This window comes from Aythya ferina (assembly GCF_964211825.1).
Source record: "Aythya ferina genome assembly, chromosome: 15".
NCBI classification, from domain to species: domain Eukaryota; kingdom Metazoa; phylum Chordata; class Aves; order Anseriformes; family Anatidae; genus Aythya; species Aythya ferina.
In genome coordinates, this window is record NC_140314.1 from 3,351,380 (window position 1) to 3,369,556 (window position 18,177).

The following is an 18,177-nucleotide window of genomic DNA, read 5'->3' on the forward strand; positions in this document are numbered from 1 at the left end:
ACTTTGCCCCTTTTTATCTAAAGGCTGTGTATCTTTTGGTAAGTACCTTCTCTTATGCACTTCTGCAGTTATTTTCGTGGTGTGACACAATTAAGTCTTGAAGCAAGAGTGCATCCTCAAAGCACCTACCTCCTCTGTCCAGTTTCTGCTTTTCCTATATTCCAAGGAAACCCAAGACATTTCACTATAACAGACACCAGCGAATTCTAACTTGCACAAAAATGAGCATGGAAAAATTTAGGCTTCCCAAATACGTAGCTCACAACACATACAATTAAAAGGCTCTTTTAAAGGAGCTGTCCTTAAATACAGCAAGCTTGAAGGTAAAAATATTACAGTGTTTACGCAGTATCCACAGATAAATAGCCAAATACTTTCTAATAGTCTTAATTTAGCACTGTATTTTTTTAAACCCTAAGCCTGTCCATAAGCTTAAAGTGGCACAAAGTGGTCTTTTATACATATATATATATTACCAGAAAAACTTAGATTTTTTTTTTTTCACTAGAGTAAAATCCTTAGAGTTTTATTAATTTCTACTTCTGCATTGGTAAAGATTCCCAAGCAACCTAACCAAAAGAACTGACCTTAAAAGCTCTTCAGAGATTATACCCTGTAAAAAGTGATTAAAAATATCATATAGTTTTTTTGGTTGCCTTTTTTCTGTGCGTCCTGGAATATGACTTCATTGGCCTACTTCTGTTTCCAGCATTTCTAAACCAAACAACACCCCACTTCCAAAACCTCAACCTTTCTATTACAGTGAGCAACACGTTGCCACCGAGCCATCATGCAAAGAAAAAAAATTCAAAGAAGGGCTGAGGTTGGAAGGGACCTCCGGAGGTTACCTTGTCTCATCACCCTGCTCCATCAGGGCCACCTAGAGCATGTTGCCCAGGACTACATCCACATCTCCAGATGTGGCCTTATCAGTGCTCACTGATGTCAGGTGTCTTCTCATAGTAGCACATTTCATTTTTCTTCTTAAGGTTCTTATTTACAGTACAGCTATCTGGGCTTCAGTTTGTACTGAATATTGATGCCTACCTTGACACTAAGAATTATGACCATGTCACTCTCTAAAAGGCCAGCAATTTCATAAGCATCGTGGATATTCAGTACTATTTTTACAGTATTCTATTTTTCAGAGAGTTTAGAAACTTAAGCTACACCACTACGAAGTCTACATTTTTCTTTCTTTACACACGAAGGAAGAAAGTATAACAGTTTGCTGGTTTAAGTCATCTTTTCCATAAACAGTAAACTTACATACCAGTTTCTTAAGTGCAGCATTACACAGCACTACGGCCTTATAGTGCACCTTTGTCTTCAAGGAAAATAAAGTCTGTTCCATCAGCGCTTACAGTAAGTGAAATGAGAAGGTAGCCCCAACCATAAAGAGAAAATTTATTCCAGGAAAGAATGTCTTTTTTCCTGTATCATTGTATCAAGAACGTATCTTCCTTCATTCAAAGAAAAACTGTGTTGTATAGCAAGCAAATACTGTAGTTCTGATTTTTCATGATCTTATTTCCCCCCTCAATAAATATTTAATTAAAGATGTTCTCTGTACTGCACACTACTTCCTTCTTTCAAGACCAATGCTTTCTTCTGGTTTCTTCCTTCAAACCAGTGCTTGCTTCTGGTTTTGTTGTGGCTTTAAGTAGCAAGCTAAGCAACATGAAATCCCAAGGTCTAGCATCCTCATTTTCCTTACATAAGCTAATAAACGTTTGTCACAAATAGGTCATGGTCATTTGACATTCAAAACCAATTTAGTCCCATTGGAACCAACATTGATGACTTCATCCTCCAAATAAAGTAAAAAAAAAAAAAAAACTTTTTAAATTATTATTATTTTGGGCTAATTGTTGTTCAGGATATCACTGTGTCATAGTAACAAGCACAACATGGAAGTAAGGAAAACCTCAAAACCCAGAAAATTTGCAAAGCTGACCTGATCTTGCAAAAGGGCTAGGAAAATGTTTTGGATAATGTATGGACTTGTATGAAATATCACGTGTTCACTCGTCCCTGTAATTCTTTAGTGCTACAGTTCACGGGAAGGGGTTTCATACACAACTGCAACACAAACTTGAAATGCCTGATTACAGTTATTCAAAAAAAAAGTTTTGATGCAGAGCTGTTCCATGAAGTTTGGCTACCATAGACTTAAACGTGGTAAACAGAATTCAATTTTTTGGAAATAAGTATAACTAATTTATAGAAGAAAATTTATAGATTAAAAGGATACTTTCCCTCCCTGCAAGTGGCTAGGGAGAGCAGAACCACAGTGAATATTGTTCTTGTAATTTTTGTAATATTAGAGCATCAAGACAAAACAAAACAGAGTTTTAAACTATAAGAAATAAGTATATTTATCCGAAAGCAAGGTTGAATTATTTTGGCTTTGAACATTACATAGTACCAAGGCTGACAGAAGGGAAGAACTCCTTAGCATTTTAACTGATGTTTCTGAGGCAGTTGAGGGAAAGGTGCTCTCTATCAGGAACACCTTCTTATTTCAGTTTTCTTATTACTTCAGTTATTAACCCCGAGAAGCCAATATAGAAAACAAGTTTTAAAAGTTTAATTAATTCTCATTCTTGTAATATGAATGATTTTTCCCCCCTTAGTAAGAACAACCACCATATACCGAAATAAAAATATTACCTCCTTTAAATAAAGTTCACGGAAATAAACTCTCTAGTTTAGTCACTAAAATGACCATTTTTCAAACTTAGAAAAAAGTCAGCTTTATCTACACACATTTTTGTTATTTTTCCCGTATATAATGTTAATTTGAAAATACTAAGATAAAAAATGAATTACTGCTGTTTAGTAAGTTGTAGACAAAAAGCTTATCAGTAATACAATGCAAATTTAAGCACCAGGTTTAAAATAATGCCACTCATCAACCCAGAACACAAAAAATTGATCTTCCTGTCTAATGAGCTTGCTACAAGAACACACCACCTTACTGGCCTGGAATTGGAGAGGCTAACACAGTGAGCTACAAAGCAATGGTGAGTACCTCAGGATGACAGCTTACCTAAATTGTGTCGCTTTGTCTTCGCGTGCTCGTGAATATGTTTCTTTGTAAAACAGCCAAAGAAGACACAGTAGAGGCAAGAGTGGAGTCTATTCAGGTGGGCACCACACATATGACAAATGCACGACTTTGCCTGAAACAGAGAAAGATACACACTATAAGAACAACAGAAATTATATATATGTACAAGTCCAACTAAGTGGATGTAAATCAAACCACTGCTTTCTCTTTTACTCAATGCCTTTTCAATGTTGCAGGCGAGCAGGGGAAACAGAAGTTTGCCTCCATGTGACAAAACCACCAATTAGATGTATTATCAGAGAACTCTCTTCCATTTACCCAATACATTTCCAAGTCTTGACAGAGAGTAAGCCTCCTCTAAGAGCTGACGACAGCCAAACCATTTACAGCCTGTAGTTTAATGAACCCTTTAAGCAGAAGTAAGCAGGCACTGCTACTTATATTGAGACCTGGGAAAGATCTGGATGCATTCTCTCTCGGTCCTTTGGGAAAAGGTTCTTCCCCAAGAGGGTGGTCAGGCACTAAACAGGCTCCCCAGGGCAGTGATCGTGGCCCTGAACATGCCAGAGTTCAAGAGGTGTTTGGATGCTAATCTCAGACACGGGGTTTGTTTTTTAGGTGGCCCTGTGTGGAGCCAGAAGTTGGACTTGATGATCCAGAAACATGGTTTAGTGGGTAATATTGGTGGTAGAGGGATAGGACCAGATGATCTTGAAGGTCTTTTCCAACCTTAATGATTCTTTGATTCTATCCCTGTGGGTCCCTTCCAACTCGGGTTATTCTATGACTTTCTTTCTCTGCCAGGAGATCCTGCCAGATTCATTCATTATGTTTCCTTATACCAGTCCATGAAAGAGAGGTGCAACTGCAAATTCATTCCAGGTGGGGAGTCACAGAAGTCGCTGTTACCACTCTCACAGACTGGATTTGATTCAAGTTTGGCAAGTGAAGAGCTGACTATTCCCAAGAGATGCAAAATGGGAAAGTATGAGATAAGTTACCATGATTCATTCGTTGAAATAAGCATATAAACCTGATATGAGAGTTTACAGTCCTAAGACAACGATACTTTTTAAGTAGGCTTGCACAAAACAGCCAGAAGATTAAATGGACTTTTTGACTCTCATCGTATTCAAAGCATTCTTTAAGCCAACAACACCCGAAACCTTTTATTGGCATTCAACTCAGGTGCTTCAACAGATCCACCGAAAAATGGCTGTCTAGTCAGAGACTTCAGAGGGCTCGAGAGATAAGCCTTTTGCTCAGTAACACCAAAAAGACTTCAAGTCCAATACCATCTGATCAGAAGATCCAGACATGAAGAATTCCTCACTGCAAATAAATTCACTTTACTCACAGACAACTACTTTCAAACAAGTTTAAGAGTAACTGGACTTCTGTAGCAGCTCAGAGCTACAAATACCACTTGTAGAGGCATTGATTGCATCTTATTTCATAGACTGATTTGAAAATACCTTTGCTCATCAATGTAGAAGCAGTTTTTCCCCTTTCACATTAAAAAAATAATAAAAACCAGGATTTACTAAAACACTGAGGGCTATGACCTACTAATTAAGGCAGCGAAGTTAATCCAAGACAAGCCCCAAAGTTCTTCAGCGGTGTTTGCCCAGTCTGCCACAACTTAAAATTAGTGCTGAATAAGTGATGCACAATGCTGTTTTCTAGTCTGGCATTTTTCTTTCAGAATATTCATGGCTTTAAAAATAAAACATTTTAAAATAAATTAGGAAAAAAAAACAAAGCAGCTTGCAATATTCTGCATTGTGAATTTTAAGCTTTCACAAATTAAGACTTAAATCCTGAATTTCACATGCCATGCATCCAAAGTTCTCTGAAGTTGTTAGATGAAAATAAACCAGTTGATACAAACTCTACACACCTACAGAAAAATATTTTAAAGTAGCCCCCCTCCCCCCCCAAAAAAAAAAACACCACCAGCAGCACAATTTCCATCTTTAGAAAAATACTGCAGAACTGTCAAACTGTTGCCTAACGGTTGCTCTTTGGCTGCAAAAGCTAAATAGGATCAGCCTATCTGTTAAGATTGCTGCTATGACAACAACTCGAGCAACTAGCTATTTTACTTAGCCAGCTAAAAATAAATCTTTTAGCATTAAATGTATTGTAAACAGATGACATAAGTATGTAAAAACTGATCATTTTAGGCAAAAAGACAAAAACTCTTGGGATATTAATTTTCATTTGAATGAAAACTAAAAGAAATGTCAGAATGTGGAATCGGTAGTGGGTTAAAATAAGTTCAATCATTTATTTAAAGAAGCTGTTTTTTATCTAAATCCTCTATCGGTTCAGTATCGCTCAAGACTCTTTTTCTAAAATTGTAAGAAAACAAGGTTAAAAGACAAGAGTGAGGAAAGAAATCAATATCAAAAACCATAGCGGCTATTCTTAACCCGATTAGCTGTCTCCTTTTCATCTGTATGTGCTTTTAAACAATTTGCTAAGTTACAACAAAGCTGCCACCCTGCCACCCCCCCCCCCAAATAATCCAATTACCGTGTTTCATAATACTCCCACCCCGCTCCCATCTCTTGAGGCTACGCTCTGACTAAGAGGCAACAGAACACTGCAAATGAGTAATCAGAATCGGCCGGACCCACAAAGCCACAAGTCTGCTTTAAAACAAGCCTCGACTTTGCCAAAAAGCGAGCCCGGTCCCGCTCGCGGCCTGCTGCTTTTTGCCCAAAGCCTGCCTCTGCTCCTGCTCCGGGTACGGCCCTGCCACCAGAACGCCCCTCACCTCACCCAGAGGTGTAAACCTGAGGTCTTCCCCTTCCTCTACACCCTCTGCCATGACTGCTGGGCTCCAACCTGCCTCTCCTTTACACTCCCGACCCTCAGATATCCCACTCCCCACCCTTAACCCCATTCTCCCTTCCCATCCCTCGCCAGCCTTTCCTCAGGCCACAAGGAGCCTCTGTCTGTCTGCTCCCCTTTAGCTCTGCCTCGACTTTCTGATAAACCACACACGGAGACCAGAAGAGGCCCTGACCACTTTCTGTCCAATGGAACACTAAAGGCAGGTTTCAAAGTGACAGAAAATTGGAAATAATGGTCTCACACCTGTTAAGCTGTGTACGGGCACCCACGGTAACTAGCACGATTCCTGACAGAACTACAGTAGTTAGCACCGCTACGCAGCCCAATTTCCTCAGCAGTGTTTTTTCCTCTGCTAATCTCCTTTTATTGCTACATAAAACAAGGTTAGCTGACAAGTCCAGACCTCCCAGCCATGGCTCTGTACCTCCTCTGAAGAAGGTTTAACCAGCCTAGCAAATGAGGATGTAAAACCTTGTGCACAAAAGGGAACCGACCATAAAGCACCAGTAAGGCAGGGCAGTATCCAGAATCCACCCCTGGCAGGCTACCTGCTCGTGATATTGTTAACAGCTGTGACACGATGTGAGTTAAAAAAAAAAAAAAGCAGCAGGCATTAGTAGGTTAAACGAATGAGACTGCTGACACTTCAAGTCTCTCCAAGTTGTCAGAACAGCTTATGATTAGTTTACCCTTCTACCATCCAAACAGTGGTGGAGAAAATGAGCGCATCATCTTCACTCGGGTTTGCCCTGGCAGTTCCTTGTCTGACAGTTTCAGTCCCAAATCTCATTTTCCAGGTCAGCACAGGCTCCCCCTACAGCAAGAAGGTCACGCTGGGCATATGGTGTCAGGTGCTCAAAAACCTACAAACCTGCTTCAGCTTCACATCTCACCGGCCCCTCAAACCAGCAAATAGCAGCTTTGAATGGCAATATGCTATTCCTTCAAAGCCGATTGTGCAGAAAAAATGGAGCCGTACAATAGTCCTTAGCCACTGCAAATCATTCTTCCACATTTCCAACTATTCTAGAATTAGCTTTAGAGGCTCTGTTTCTATTTAATTGTACATGAGAAGAAAACATCTTTATTAAGAAGTTTTCCATTAGGGTATTTCAGCAGTCTTGCACTCTTACGCTCACGCCAAATATATCAAAGCACCTTCAGGATAAAGCTGCTTTCAGTTACAAATTTATGAGCCAAAGACCTCCTACCTTTCACAATCTGCAACCCATATTCACCACAAAGGTCCCCAGGAAAAGATGAACTAGGTAACACTTACAAGACAGTGGGAGGCTCGGGAGGTTAAAAGATCATAAGAAAGGTGTTGCCACACTGTACGTGTTCACAACTCAGAAAAGCAGATTCTTAAGATACCCTCAAAGCAGTTAACACATTGCCGATAAACTAGCTATAGAACCCCGCAAGTGTTTTATCATGTACAAGTTCTTCTGCAGGAGCACAAATATTAGGAAAGTAAAATTTTCCCACGATAAACCTACTTTACTTTCCCGAGCTTGGAAGTCAGTTTTGTGTAAATCAAGACACAATATTGAGCCACGTCAGAAACAAGAGGAAAGATTATTTCATTTTCTAATATATTATCAGAATTTCCAGCCCCAAACCAAGTCTAATTTTTCATAAAAATCTTTAATCTCAGTCCACACCAATTAAGGGACTTGCTCTGCAGCTCTAAATATGCCTACTCACAGCATATAGGTGTATGTGGGAAATTCTCCCTCCTAGCACAAGTCTGTCACACCATCATCTGCTTCGCCCCCAGAGAGGCACATCTGTTCTGCAACCACGTCACTTTGGCTCAACAAACCGTTCCTGACAAGGTGGTACTTCAACAAAAACAGGTGAACTCCAGTCACCAGGAGATGCTGAGGAGTTCCAGTTGTTGAACTCGAAGTGGATTTCTGTCAGAAATCGGGAAGCCTGTTCCAAAGCCAGCTTTGCTTCCAACACTCCAGCAGCGATTTATTTAGGCAGAATAAGGTGCTATGCCCGACGTACAGAGGCAAAACGTGGCAACACCATGAGATGCCTCAAAGTGGAGTTACCTGTAATTCTCAGTGTTTTCCCTCCAATTTTGTTTCTGTATTTGAATTAGATTTAAAACTAGATATTATGAGATAATCAAAGGAATACATCCATTCAAGTCCCATCCCCTTCTCCCAGTGATATTTTCCATATGCTGGGGGAGAGGTGAGTAGGAGAAAAGCAATGGAAGAGCATCAGCTTGCCCAGTACCTTAGTCTAGACCACGGCCAAGCCCCTGCAACCAATTCTTGTCCAAATGTAATGCAGACACAGCAGCACATGAAGCGAAGAGCAGCATGCTTCCCCGAGCCTACTTTCTGAAGAAAAAAGGACAGATAAACCCAAAAGATCATATGACCGACCGCTGCTTCTTCCTGTGCTGAAGACGGAGACCCTGAGGCTACTCAAACAGCAGCGTTGCTTTGGCCATGTGGCAAGACAAAACCAACAGGAGAGCACAGCTGACAAGATTCACTAATCTTCGGAGTACTCTTTGTACCTCAAAAGTAACAAATTCAGGTCAAATTTGCCTTACACTCTTCTATCACTTCTTAGTCCAAATTTACCTCAAGATTTACTGTCTTGCTTTCCTAGTGCAGGCATGCCACCGACCCATCATCCATCAATATGGTGACTGGGGTATTTTGCAAATTTAAATACTTAAAACTTGAAAGCAGAGCTCTTAGATTTCAAGCAGCAAAACCCGCGGACTGATTTCCCCGGGTCTGTGGCACGGCACAGAAATCTCTCCTCCCCGCGCTGACAGGATGATTCAGAGCTCCTCTGAGTAAGCGCACGTTTCTGACACATCAGATTCAAAAAAAAAATCAGCTTGAGTATTGTTCACTCACTTCCTGCAACCAAGTCTTAATCAGGTTATTGTCTGATTAGACTTTTGTTTTTTAAAGAACATTTCATCAATTCTGCACTTTTTTTCCCAGTCCCATTAGGGTCAGGGGGGTCCTAGTAAGGGGCTTACCAGTGCCAGCAAAACCATTTGCTAATTTTGTGAGTTTGACACGTGTTCAGAAAGTCACCTTCAAAAAAAAAAAAAGCCAAATACAGGTGACTTCTTAAATTGGGCTATTCCAAACAATTTATTTAGATCTCTTACAGCAGCAGAAAAAGACGGTTAGCTATTTCAGCTCTGTTCCACAGCAAGCATTAAATACAAGGTGTTTGCTCTGTGCCGATGCATTGGCCGGTTCCCTCCTGCCACTGGGTGCTCCACGCAGGACTCCTAGCTCCGACCATCTCAGCACAAGTTGGAGCTCAACAGTGTGGAAAGTGAGAATTCAACATGAAAAAGCCAAAATTAAGAAACATCACTGTTCTCAAGCAGGAGCAAAAATATACCATCAGACCACACCAGCAGTTTGTTGTCCTTATGTAGATTAGCTTAAACCCAAGGCAAGTTCTGACAGAACATACTTCTGCCTAAAAGGGGGGAAAAAAATGAAAGAGGGAAAAAAAATGAAAGAGGGAAAAAGCATTGCTGAACTTGCTGAAAAAAAGATGCTTAAGAGAAGCTGTGGAGACATCTTTTTTTTTTCCTTTTTCTTCCAAATGGATTAAACTTGTGCAAAGTACATTTGCGAAGTACCACTGCTAGAGGAAAATATTTTTTTTTTTTCTGCTGTCTTTGCTTTCTGATTTTTTAATTCAAATTCTGAAGGCAGTGTTTTTAATTGCCTTTATTTTCTTTTTTTTTCCCCCTCCTATCTTCATGGAAGACACATTAGCAACCACACAAGGGAGACAAAGTGTTGGAGGCCAGTATCAGAGTATTTTGAATGATGTCCTTAATTAGTATGTTTTGGTCCAAAGGATTTAGAAGTATGCTAATCCTATTCCTTTTTCAGTTGTATTTTTTTGGTCTTGACAAATTATCTCAATTTCCTCATCTGGCAATGCTGAGCCTCTGCTAAGTGTTCTGGGGTACTGTGCTGCCAGGCTGACAAATTTTCTGGAGGCTGGAGGAACAGAATTTTATCCTAATGAACAAGGCAGCCTGAGCTACCTTCTCGGGGAGTGACGACATGTCACAACAGTGTGGCTAACCCACCAGGAACCAGTGCACAGCTGGCCAAATATTTTGACTGGACCAGGATCCCCATCCAGAGAAATCAGAATGGCTCAGTTGCTTCCAGTTCCTGAAGTTTACATCTTCTCAAATATAAGGTTAACCACAAAAATGACGTTGGAAGCCCATTTGACAGTATGTTGTTGTGGATCTTCGGACCCTCCTGCTCGAAGGGAGGGATGATGATACGAGGTACAACGCTTTCAAGAGCTGAACACCAGAAAAGTGCTGTATATAAGAGTGAATTGTCAGTAAGAAAGCCAGCATACTGACCCAAAGGCATGGGAAGCACACAGGTGAACCCCTCAGGTTCATGAACTGTAAGCAACACAGAGGGGCTGCTCCACAACACGACTGAGAAGAGGCCAGCTATAAAAACATCTTCCAAACAAATCCACTGGAAGCAGAAACACTCCGAGTAAATCTGAAGTAACACTTGGCTGTTCCGCTGAAGGATTAAAAGTCTGGATCAAGTTATCCCAGGAATTTTCACAAAGCCAGTACTATCCCAGTGCCCACGGACTTATGAGTCAGTAGCCAGACCATTCACTTTTCTTCTCCAAACTCTCCGTACAATAGGAATGGATATTAGGGAACAGTTCCAGAGCACAATGACCAGTTGCTGGAATAGCTCATTCACATAACAGTACGATTTCAGCACCAAATTGGCAGGGGGTTACCCCCTAGCACAATTAAGGAAAATATGGGGAATTTTTCCCTAGCCAGCAGGTGGAAACTGGTCCTGTCTAGGACTCAGTCTGCACTGTAAGGTGCAATCCTTAAATAACTTTGAGACCATCAAAATAAATAAATAAAAAAAAAACCAAAACATACCCAAGCCAGAAACAAGCAAAAAACCCACCTGCAAACAAGTTCCACATAGAAATTTTTAAAAAGCTTCTACATATACTAAATATCAGGTAATACCGGGTTTGTTTGTTCTATTGAACAACTCCACATGCTTCTCTGAATTCTTGTGGGCAGGGCATTAATTTAGAAAAACAAGTTAAAGACCATTTTCAGTGTGCCCCAACACACTACAGCTGCTCTGAAATCAGTAAGAGAACAAAAAAAAAAGTTATTTCAGAAAAGAACCTTCTTTTCCTCTGCATAAACATGGATTTTGGATTAATATTTACAAAGATTGACCTGTAAGAATCAGGAAAGCCTTCCTGGAAGCGTGCTGCTAGCTTTAAACCACAAAGAACCAGGCCTTGTGCCTAGTTGTCACCTACAAAACTTGATCTAGTAATTCCTAATATTATAAACCATTATACAGCCAGATGCTAGGATTACCCTATCCTAAAGTGACCTTTCCCTATTCCAGAGTGAGCTACTTCAAGGAAGTCATTTTTTTTTCCCCAAGGATTCAGAACAAGAATAATGACTTGCTTTTATGTGGTCCTTCATTCAATTAGATCAAAGCCCAAATGTGGCTCTGCACTGAAAGGCAGGATGGAAAACATCAGTACATTCATCTTGTTTGTCCCCATGAAACAGTTTCCTATTAGTGTCCAAGCAAGTAATTCCTGCAAAATTTCTTTTCAGAAACGAAGACTTCATTTATTTTTAAATAAGGCCTCGGATTCATGCGGAGATGCCAGCTTCTTGACACCGCAGCGTCTTCCCCCAGACTTTCAGTATCACTTCAGATGGCTCTGTTGATCCATCTAAATTTACACAGCACCATTCTTTTAAACCGTTTTGTCTTCTATACCATGTTGCCCCACAAAGAATGATGCTGATCCCACAAAAAATAAAAAAGGGGATACCACAGGGCACCAGCAAGACCACAAACGAGCACATCAGGAAGCCCTACCCTTCATCCCAGCCAGCAGGCTTCCCAACACGGGCTGCGTTATGCATCTGTCCCCTTCTTACGAGCAGGAATTGTCTTGAACTGCCCTGTTTCACCTCTATGATTTGCTCCCAGTACAGATTTTTCTAACCTGAGAGAGGTGACCTCCCACGGATGCCGACGAGGAGCACTCACATCCTTTGTTCCACTGCCTTGGCTCTTGGTGCTGCGTCTCCCAGCAAAGGGCAGTGACACTTGTAGAGCACTGCAGGTATTTATTTGTGCTGTAATCACGCCTCCGCGCTCTGAAACAATTATGCTATGCAGCCAGAGAGTTTTTCCTATTGACTATTTGTGCTACGTTAAGCTCGGAGTGTCTGCACCCTGAAAGGGTTTGCAGTTAAGGCTCCAACACCCTGATATGAAGGAATTGTAGGTATGGATGATGGATTGGATGGATGGATGGCACTCAGAAGAGACAACATGCTAATCTGAATCATCGCTGCACTAAGGCAGGCCCTTAAATGAGAGCAGCGTAGCAGCCAAAGTCTACCTAAGCTCTAAAAACAACGCTTTGATTAAAAGGCTCTTCTCAAGAGAGCAGTGAGTCAGCCTAACGCCGGAGTGCTCTGATGAAATTAAGAATCGTGTCTGAGGGTGAATCAAAGATCTCAGTAGTCATCATTTGACCTATCCGTATAGATTTTTTGCCTGCTCTTCTTACCCTGGATTATGCACCATGCCAAGGGCTGGGCACCGAATCAGATTTTGTTGTGGTGGTGCCGGTTTATGTTTGTGCCTGTTTGTTTTTTTTTTTAATTAACCTTTTCACACGCAATTCCATAGCGGGTAGGTATAAGGCTGAAATGAAATTGATGGTAGGAAAAAGAAAAAAAAAAAAAAAAGTTGTACAATTTAAAAGCACAGGCCAGAGGAAAAATAGGAGGATACTCCAAAAAGGTAATTCTGGCTTTCCCATATGAAGTCCCAGTCATAGAAAGTGATACTTGGACAAGAAATAGAGCAATTCTCCTACATTCAAATAACTATGCTGAAATAGCTTATTTGCTTCTCCTTTAGTAGGTGCCCTCCCAACCCACTAGCATTTACAAGTCTAAATGATTTCTCCAGTGCTCGACAAAAGAAGCATTTAAGAGCCTACTGTGTTTTTAAACAATTTAAATAATGGATCAGGTTGAAATTAAATTGCATGTTCTCCTACGGTAACATTCTTTCAGAAGTGGAAAGCGCTGTGTGAAAACACGTAAGCTACGCCGGGTTCTGAAGGCATGCCTCTTCTCACAGAATATGAATGATGTGTGGATATGTGCAGTGAGTTGATTTTTATCTATTTCCTGCAATGCACCACTGCAGTAGCAAATTTCACATGAGAAGAAGGGGCTTGCCAATACCGCAGTAGTGTATTCTAACGTCTAGTACAAAATCTATTACTTTACCTCACCGTTCCCCCACGTCAGCAGATCGGGGAAATGTTTTTAACCGGCCTATTAGGTAATGTATTGATCTAATCTGCGAGCACATGACTTGGGAAGCAATTCAAGGAGCGGGCTAAACAGACAAACCCGCCCGGTGTTGTGGAGAGAAGCATTATTTAACTGCCCATGCTGCAGAGATAGCTGTACGCAGGGCAAAACGCACAGAAATCCGATTCTCCCTACGAGAACATGTATGCTCTTGGGAAGTTTGCCATACAACTTTGATGGAAATACTCCGATAGCATGCTTTCAGAAAAGAAAAAACTTCAGGATACACAGATCAAAGTCCTAACAAGTCCTACAGCCTCATTTAGAAAAGCAGAGAGATTTCAGCTATATTTCCTTTAACTACTCTAAGATGTCCATAAAAAAATGTGAACTTAATTAGTCCACATCAAAGTCAAAGCAATTCTGCTAGTAGGAAAGATGGATGGGAAATGCTACAGCACAGACTCTCTGTGGCATGACTTATTTATGAGGCAAAATACACTCAGCAAAAAAGGAAGACGAGTAGAAAATGAGCAGCAATGGAGTGACAGAGTGCATCTATTAGCAACTATTTGTTTTATTAAAAAAAAAGCAAGCTACACTAAATAGGGTAAAACCATTGTTGAGCCTAACCAGAAAGGCATTAGTCTGGTAGGAAACACTTCTGCTTTTAAAAGCTTCCTAGGAGCTATGCACCATTCTGTCAAGACTTTAAGAGTTATTATGCATGACATTTTTATATTTTCTGTAGCTAAACAAGCCTACTGGTAGCACAGAAATTTACCCCATTGCTTAGAACTTTTCTGACAATTGTGGGTTTCAGTGATGATGCATATAACAAACAAATAAGGCATACAAGCCAAAGTCGCTTCTTGCCATAAGAATAAAACTTTTTTGTCTAATAGGAGCTGAAGACAAGTTCTAGTCCCCTCACAGTGCCCACAAGAAAAACTGTTACAAAACAATAATCTTCCCTTTCAGTTTTCGGAAAGCTATGCACAGCATTTGCTGCTTCTGCTTCCAAAGACTGATTTGCCCAAAGCACCACAAAGCCTTTCCAGAGAGCACATTCCCTGTCAAAACCACGCAAGCAACGTAAGCAGACACAGGAACCTCTATGCACTAAAGAGTCTTATCACAGGATAAGTGAATCCTCTAAAGTTACGCAGCAAATATTTTGGAGAAAATAAGAACATTCACGGGGTCTGAAACAACAGTGCTTTCACTAGCATGCTGCATAGAACAGAAGCGTAATGGCCAAACTGGAAATTTAATTTAGTTTAATTTACTTCCACTCGTGATATTGTAACACCAGCAGGAGGGAGTATTTATGTCTATACGTACACGAGTATAGGAATGCTTTAAGCCAACGAGCGTGCTAGTGGCTGGAACATCCAGAGAATGAAAGCTAATTCAATATGCTTGTACAGAACACGCTTTGATAATCTAGTAAACCGGAGCTCTATTTCCTCATACCTCAGTACAAAACAAATTAATAATTCATTTTACAAGAACAAAACACGAGGTCTTTCATTCACTGGGAAATTTTCATGCACATTCACAAATCAGAAGTTATGCAGATTACAGAGAGGTGGCCAGAGAACCGCAGTTCACTCTTTAAAGGATTTAAGCTTTAGACAGATGGATATTCTGAGCCCTACAGACATGCAAGTCTGTTTTAGTAATTTTTCCTGAACTATAAGAACACAAAAGACATTTTTTGAAGACAGAAGTAGGCTTCATTTCTTGCATTCTAATGGTAAAGCTTATTCCTGCATTCATTAAAGAGTTTGCAAATTGCTGTAGTAGTCTCACACCTGAAGCACCTTTAACCTTACCTAATTGTGTTTGAACTGAATGTCTAGTATAAGAAAACACCTTTATATTTTGTGGTTAAGTCTCAATTCTGCTCATGCTACAGAACTGCAAATACAGACCAGCAGCAAATGCAAATGCAAAAAAAAAACCAAGGACACTTTCTTGATGGCTTCCAAGTGCTACTGAGAAGTTTGGATAGCAATCCTCAGATGAGTTTGACAGTGTAAAACTCAAGAGTGCCTCTGAAGCACTTTCTGAATCTCCACCATGGACATCAGGACTTTTTTTTTTTTTTTTTTTTTTTTTGGAAGGAGGTTTAAGTTGTAATGCTGAACCTTTCTGCTCAGAAGTTTGGACAACAACCTCACAGCAAAAATACTCATTTTCATCCTCTTCTTAGTTTGTTGACTACAGCTAAAGAGATTTCCTTGTCTTACTCCTATTTTCTTCCCAGCAATGTCCAACTACTCAACAATATTTTGTTGTTCTTTTTTATATGCCAAACAATGGCATTAAGTGAAAATCCGTATGTTCTCTTCTCAGATGTGCCTTAAGCCATTAACAGATTACATTTCATGTATTAGTATCAATGCTTAGTTTAGAAGACCTAAACAGACACATTTCTATTTTGAGATTAAATTAAGTGTAGAGAAATTCATCCCTGATATTTCAACAGTCTATTCTGCACAGTACTGAAAGGAGTGCTAGAAGATATTTTTTTTAAATCACACATAAAAGTATGCCTTGTTTTTTTCTTAATGGTGTAATTACAAATGCAATTATTTGTATCTTTCTGAGGTTTCATTGTCAGTTATCTTGACTTCAGGAAACTTATTTTGATACAGATCAGGCCCAGTTTAATAAACATGAGGCAAACCTGTAAGTGAATTGAATTGACATCCAGGCCCTAAATCTGTCCACTGACATTTGTGTAAAGGAAAAAAAAGTCTAGAGCCTCACTGCAATGCAATTCTTTGGAGAGTAACATGGAAAACCATCAAATAGATTCAAATCTTCATCTTGACCTAGCTCAGAGTGCTGCCTACAACGAATACAAGAACAGGAAAACATTTTTGTGCAGGTCAGGTGCCACTTACCCCAGCAGCAAAGGGAGAAAGCAGCTTCTGCTCACAGCAGCATATTACATCAACTCGTTAGAAGAAAAAGAGTCTGCCCTTACCACCGTGAGAATAAATATCCAAACAGAAAAAGATGTGTATTTCAGGATGGAAGGTATCCCTGCCCATGGTAGGGGGGCTGGAATTAGCTGATCTTTAAGGTCCCTTCCAACCCTAACCGTCCTGCGATTCTGCTGACAGCTTGGTGCTTGGTTTGGCTTGGTTTGTCTGTTATGTTTTGTTGTTTCTTTGTTTAACTCCCAAGCAGCTTCTGCATCGTATAAAGGAGTATTTATTTAAAAGAGATTTAAAGGGAGTATTTATTTAAAAGAGATTGATGACTACTTTTATTCCATTCTTTGTCTTTCTAACATTTCTTCTAATATTTATTCTGTTCATTCTTAATTAGGACCAAACCTGAAAGACACACAGCTGAATTTCAGAGTTTGAAACTCAACTTGGAGGCAGACGCAAGATTGTGGCAACCCTGGAAATAAACTCACCACTAGGCTCCAATACATGCCACACACTGAAGGCATGGGTTATCTCCTATAGCAAAAAGGCAAAGATGTAACAAGAACAGATTTTGTGCTGACCGACCAGACCCTGCCCTCTTCACTTGTCCTCTCTATGTATCAAGGGAAGTGTAAATATCTCTTCCAATATATCTTTTCAATGTAAATATCTCTTTCAATAAAGGCCGATCACTTTAAGTTCAGCACCATTTACACACCACCAGTGTTATTTCCACATCTTCCTTTTTAGTAGGCTGCTCGATTACATAACGCTGCACACTGAAAACAAAAATTAGTAGATTATAGTGCTTGGTCTCATTTATGGACATTGTGCTTGGGTTGCCACTTAATGCAAAAAGTGTTAGTTTAATTTAAAGCATGGGTATAAAAATTAGTGAAGACAAAACAAATACAGACTGCAGCAGCCAGCTGGGCCGGATGGCGAGGAAAGCTTGTTAGGCAAAGCACATGCTTTTTTAGCCAGAACACACCTCTGCATTCCAAAAAAAATCCAGCAGGACAGCAAGCTTTCGCAACATGGGGATAAGAAAAGCAAGCAGAAAAACTCCCGGGCCATTCATTACAGCAAAGGCCTATTTCATATCAGCAAGAGATCTTTCTTCCTATTTTTCTTGCCCTATTGAGGAGAAAATAAAACAAAAACAACGTGGCTCCTCTTTTGCTAGCCGTTTTTCAAAGGGAAGCCTGTCTCTTAAAAAAGCTTCACCTACCCTCTACTGTTCCAAAGGAAGATGTTGCAAGGGCTGCAGAAGAAAAGGTGAAAATATAATTAAGTGCAGATAACATTACTTTCAGGACCAAAACCATCCCTTCCTTCCTTGTTATCAAGCATGAGAGCATACTCAGAGCCCTAAGCATCATAGGGTGGCTGTATAAACACCAGTTTCTTTCTGAACTAATTAGGTTTCATAAACTCCTAATGCTACTTGATGCCTCTGTTAGAATATGAAGGATGGAAAAGGAAGACATTCTGGTGAAGTGCTACCCAATACTGGTGAGATAAAGGACCAGTCCACCCTCATGCTAGCAAAAAAAAAAAGCAGACTTGGCACGTGCTATCAAGTATCATCAGAAAAAAAATAAAATTTAAAACAAAACAAAACACTGGGGGAGTTCTGAGAACCACTTGAGGTCAACAGCTCCAAACTTTTGTTAGCAACTTTTTGAAAGGAACAGAGCTTTTACTTACATAGTTGAAAAGCTGAGGTTAAGAAATAAAAATCCTGAAACTATTGCAGTTTTTGAAAGCATTTAGCGTTCAGAACAATATCCACCAACACAGACAGCTTTGGACATAATGCCATTGTTTCATTCCATGATGCATCCTTCTGACAATAGCTTAGAGCTCATAATATGCACGTT

The 18,177-nt window shown here is 40.1% G+C and overlaps 1 protein-coding gene across 2 annotated transcripts in view; it reads right to left on the reverse strand.

Annotated features, from left to right (window-relative positions):
* USP22 (ubiquitin specific peptidase 22) overlaps nucleotides 1-18,177 on the reverse strand; it is a 98,365-nt gene that overhangs the window by 57,507 nt on the left and 22,681 nt on the right. For both annotated transcript variants that reach the window (XM_084536306.1, XM_084536305.1), the window contains exon 2: nucleotides 3,053-3,185. In XM_084536306.1, coding sequence (XP_084392432.1) covers nucleotides 3,053-3,185 — 133 coding nt within the window. The remainder of the gene's footprint in view (nucleotides 1-3,052; nucleotides 3,186-18,177) is intronic.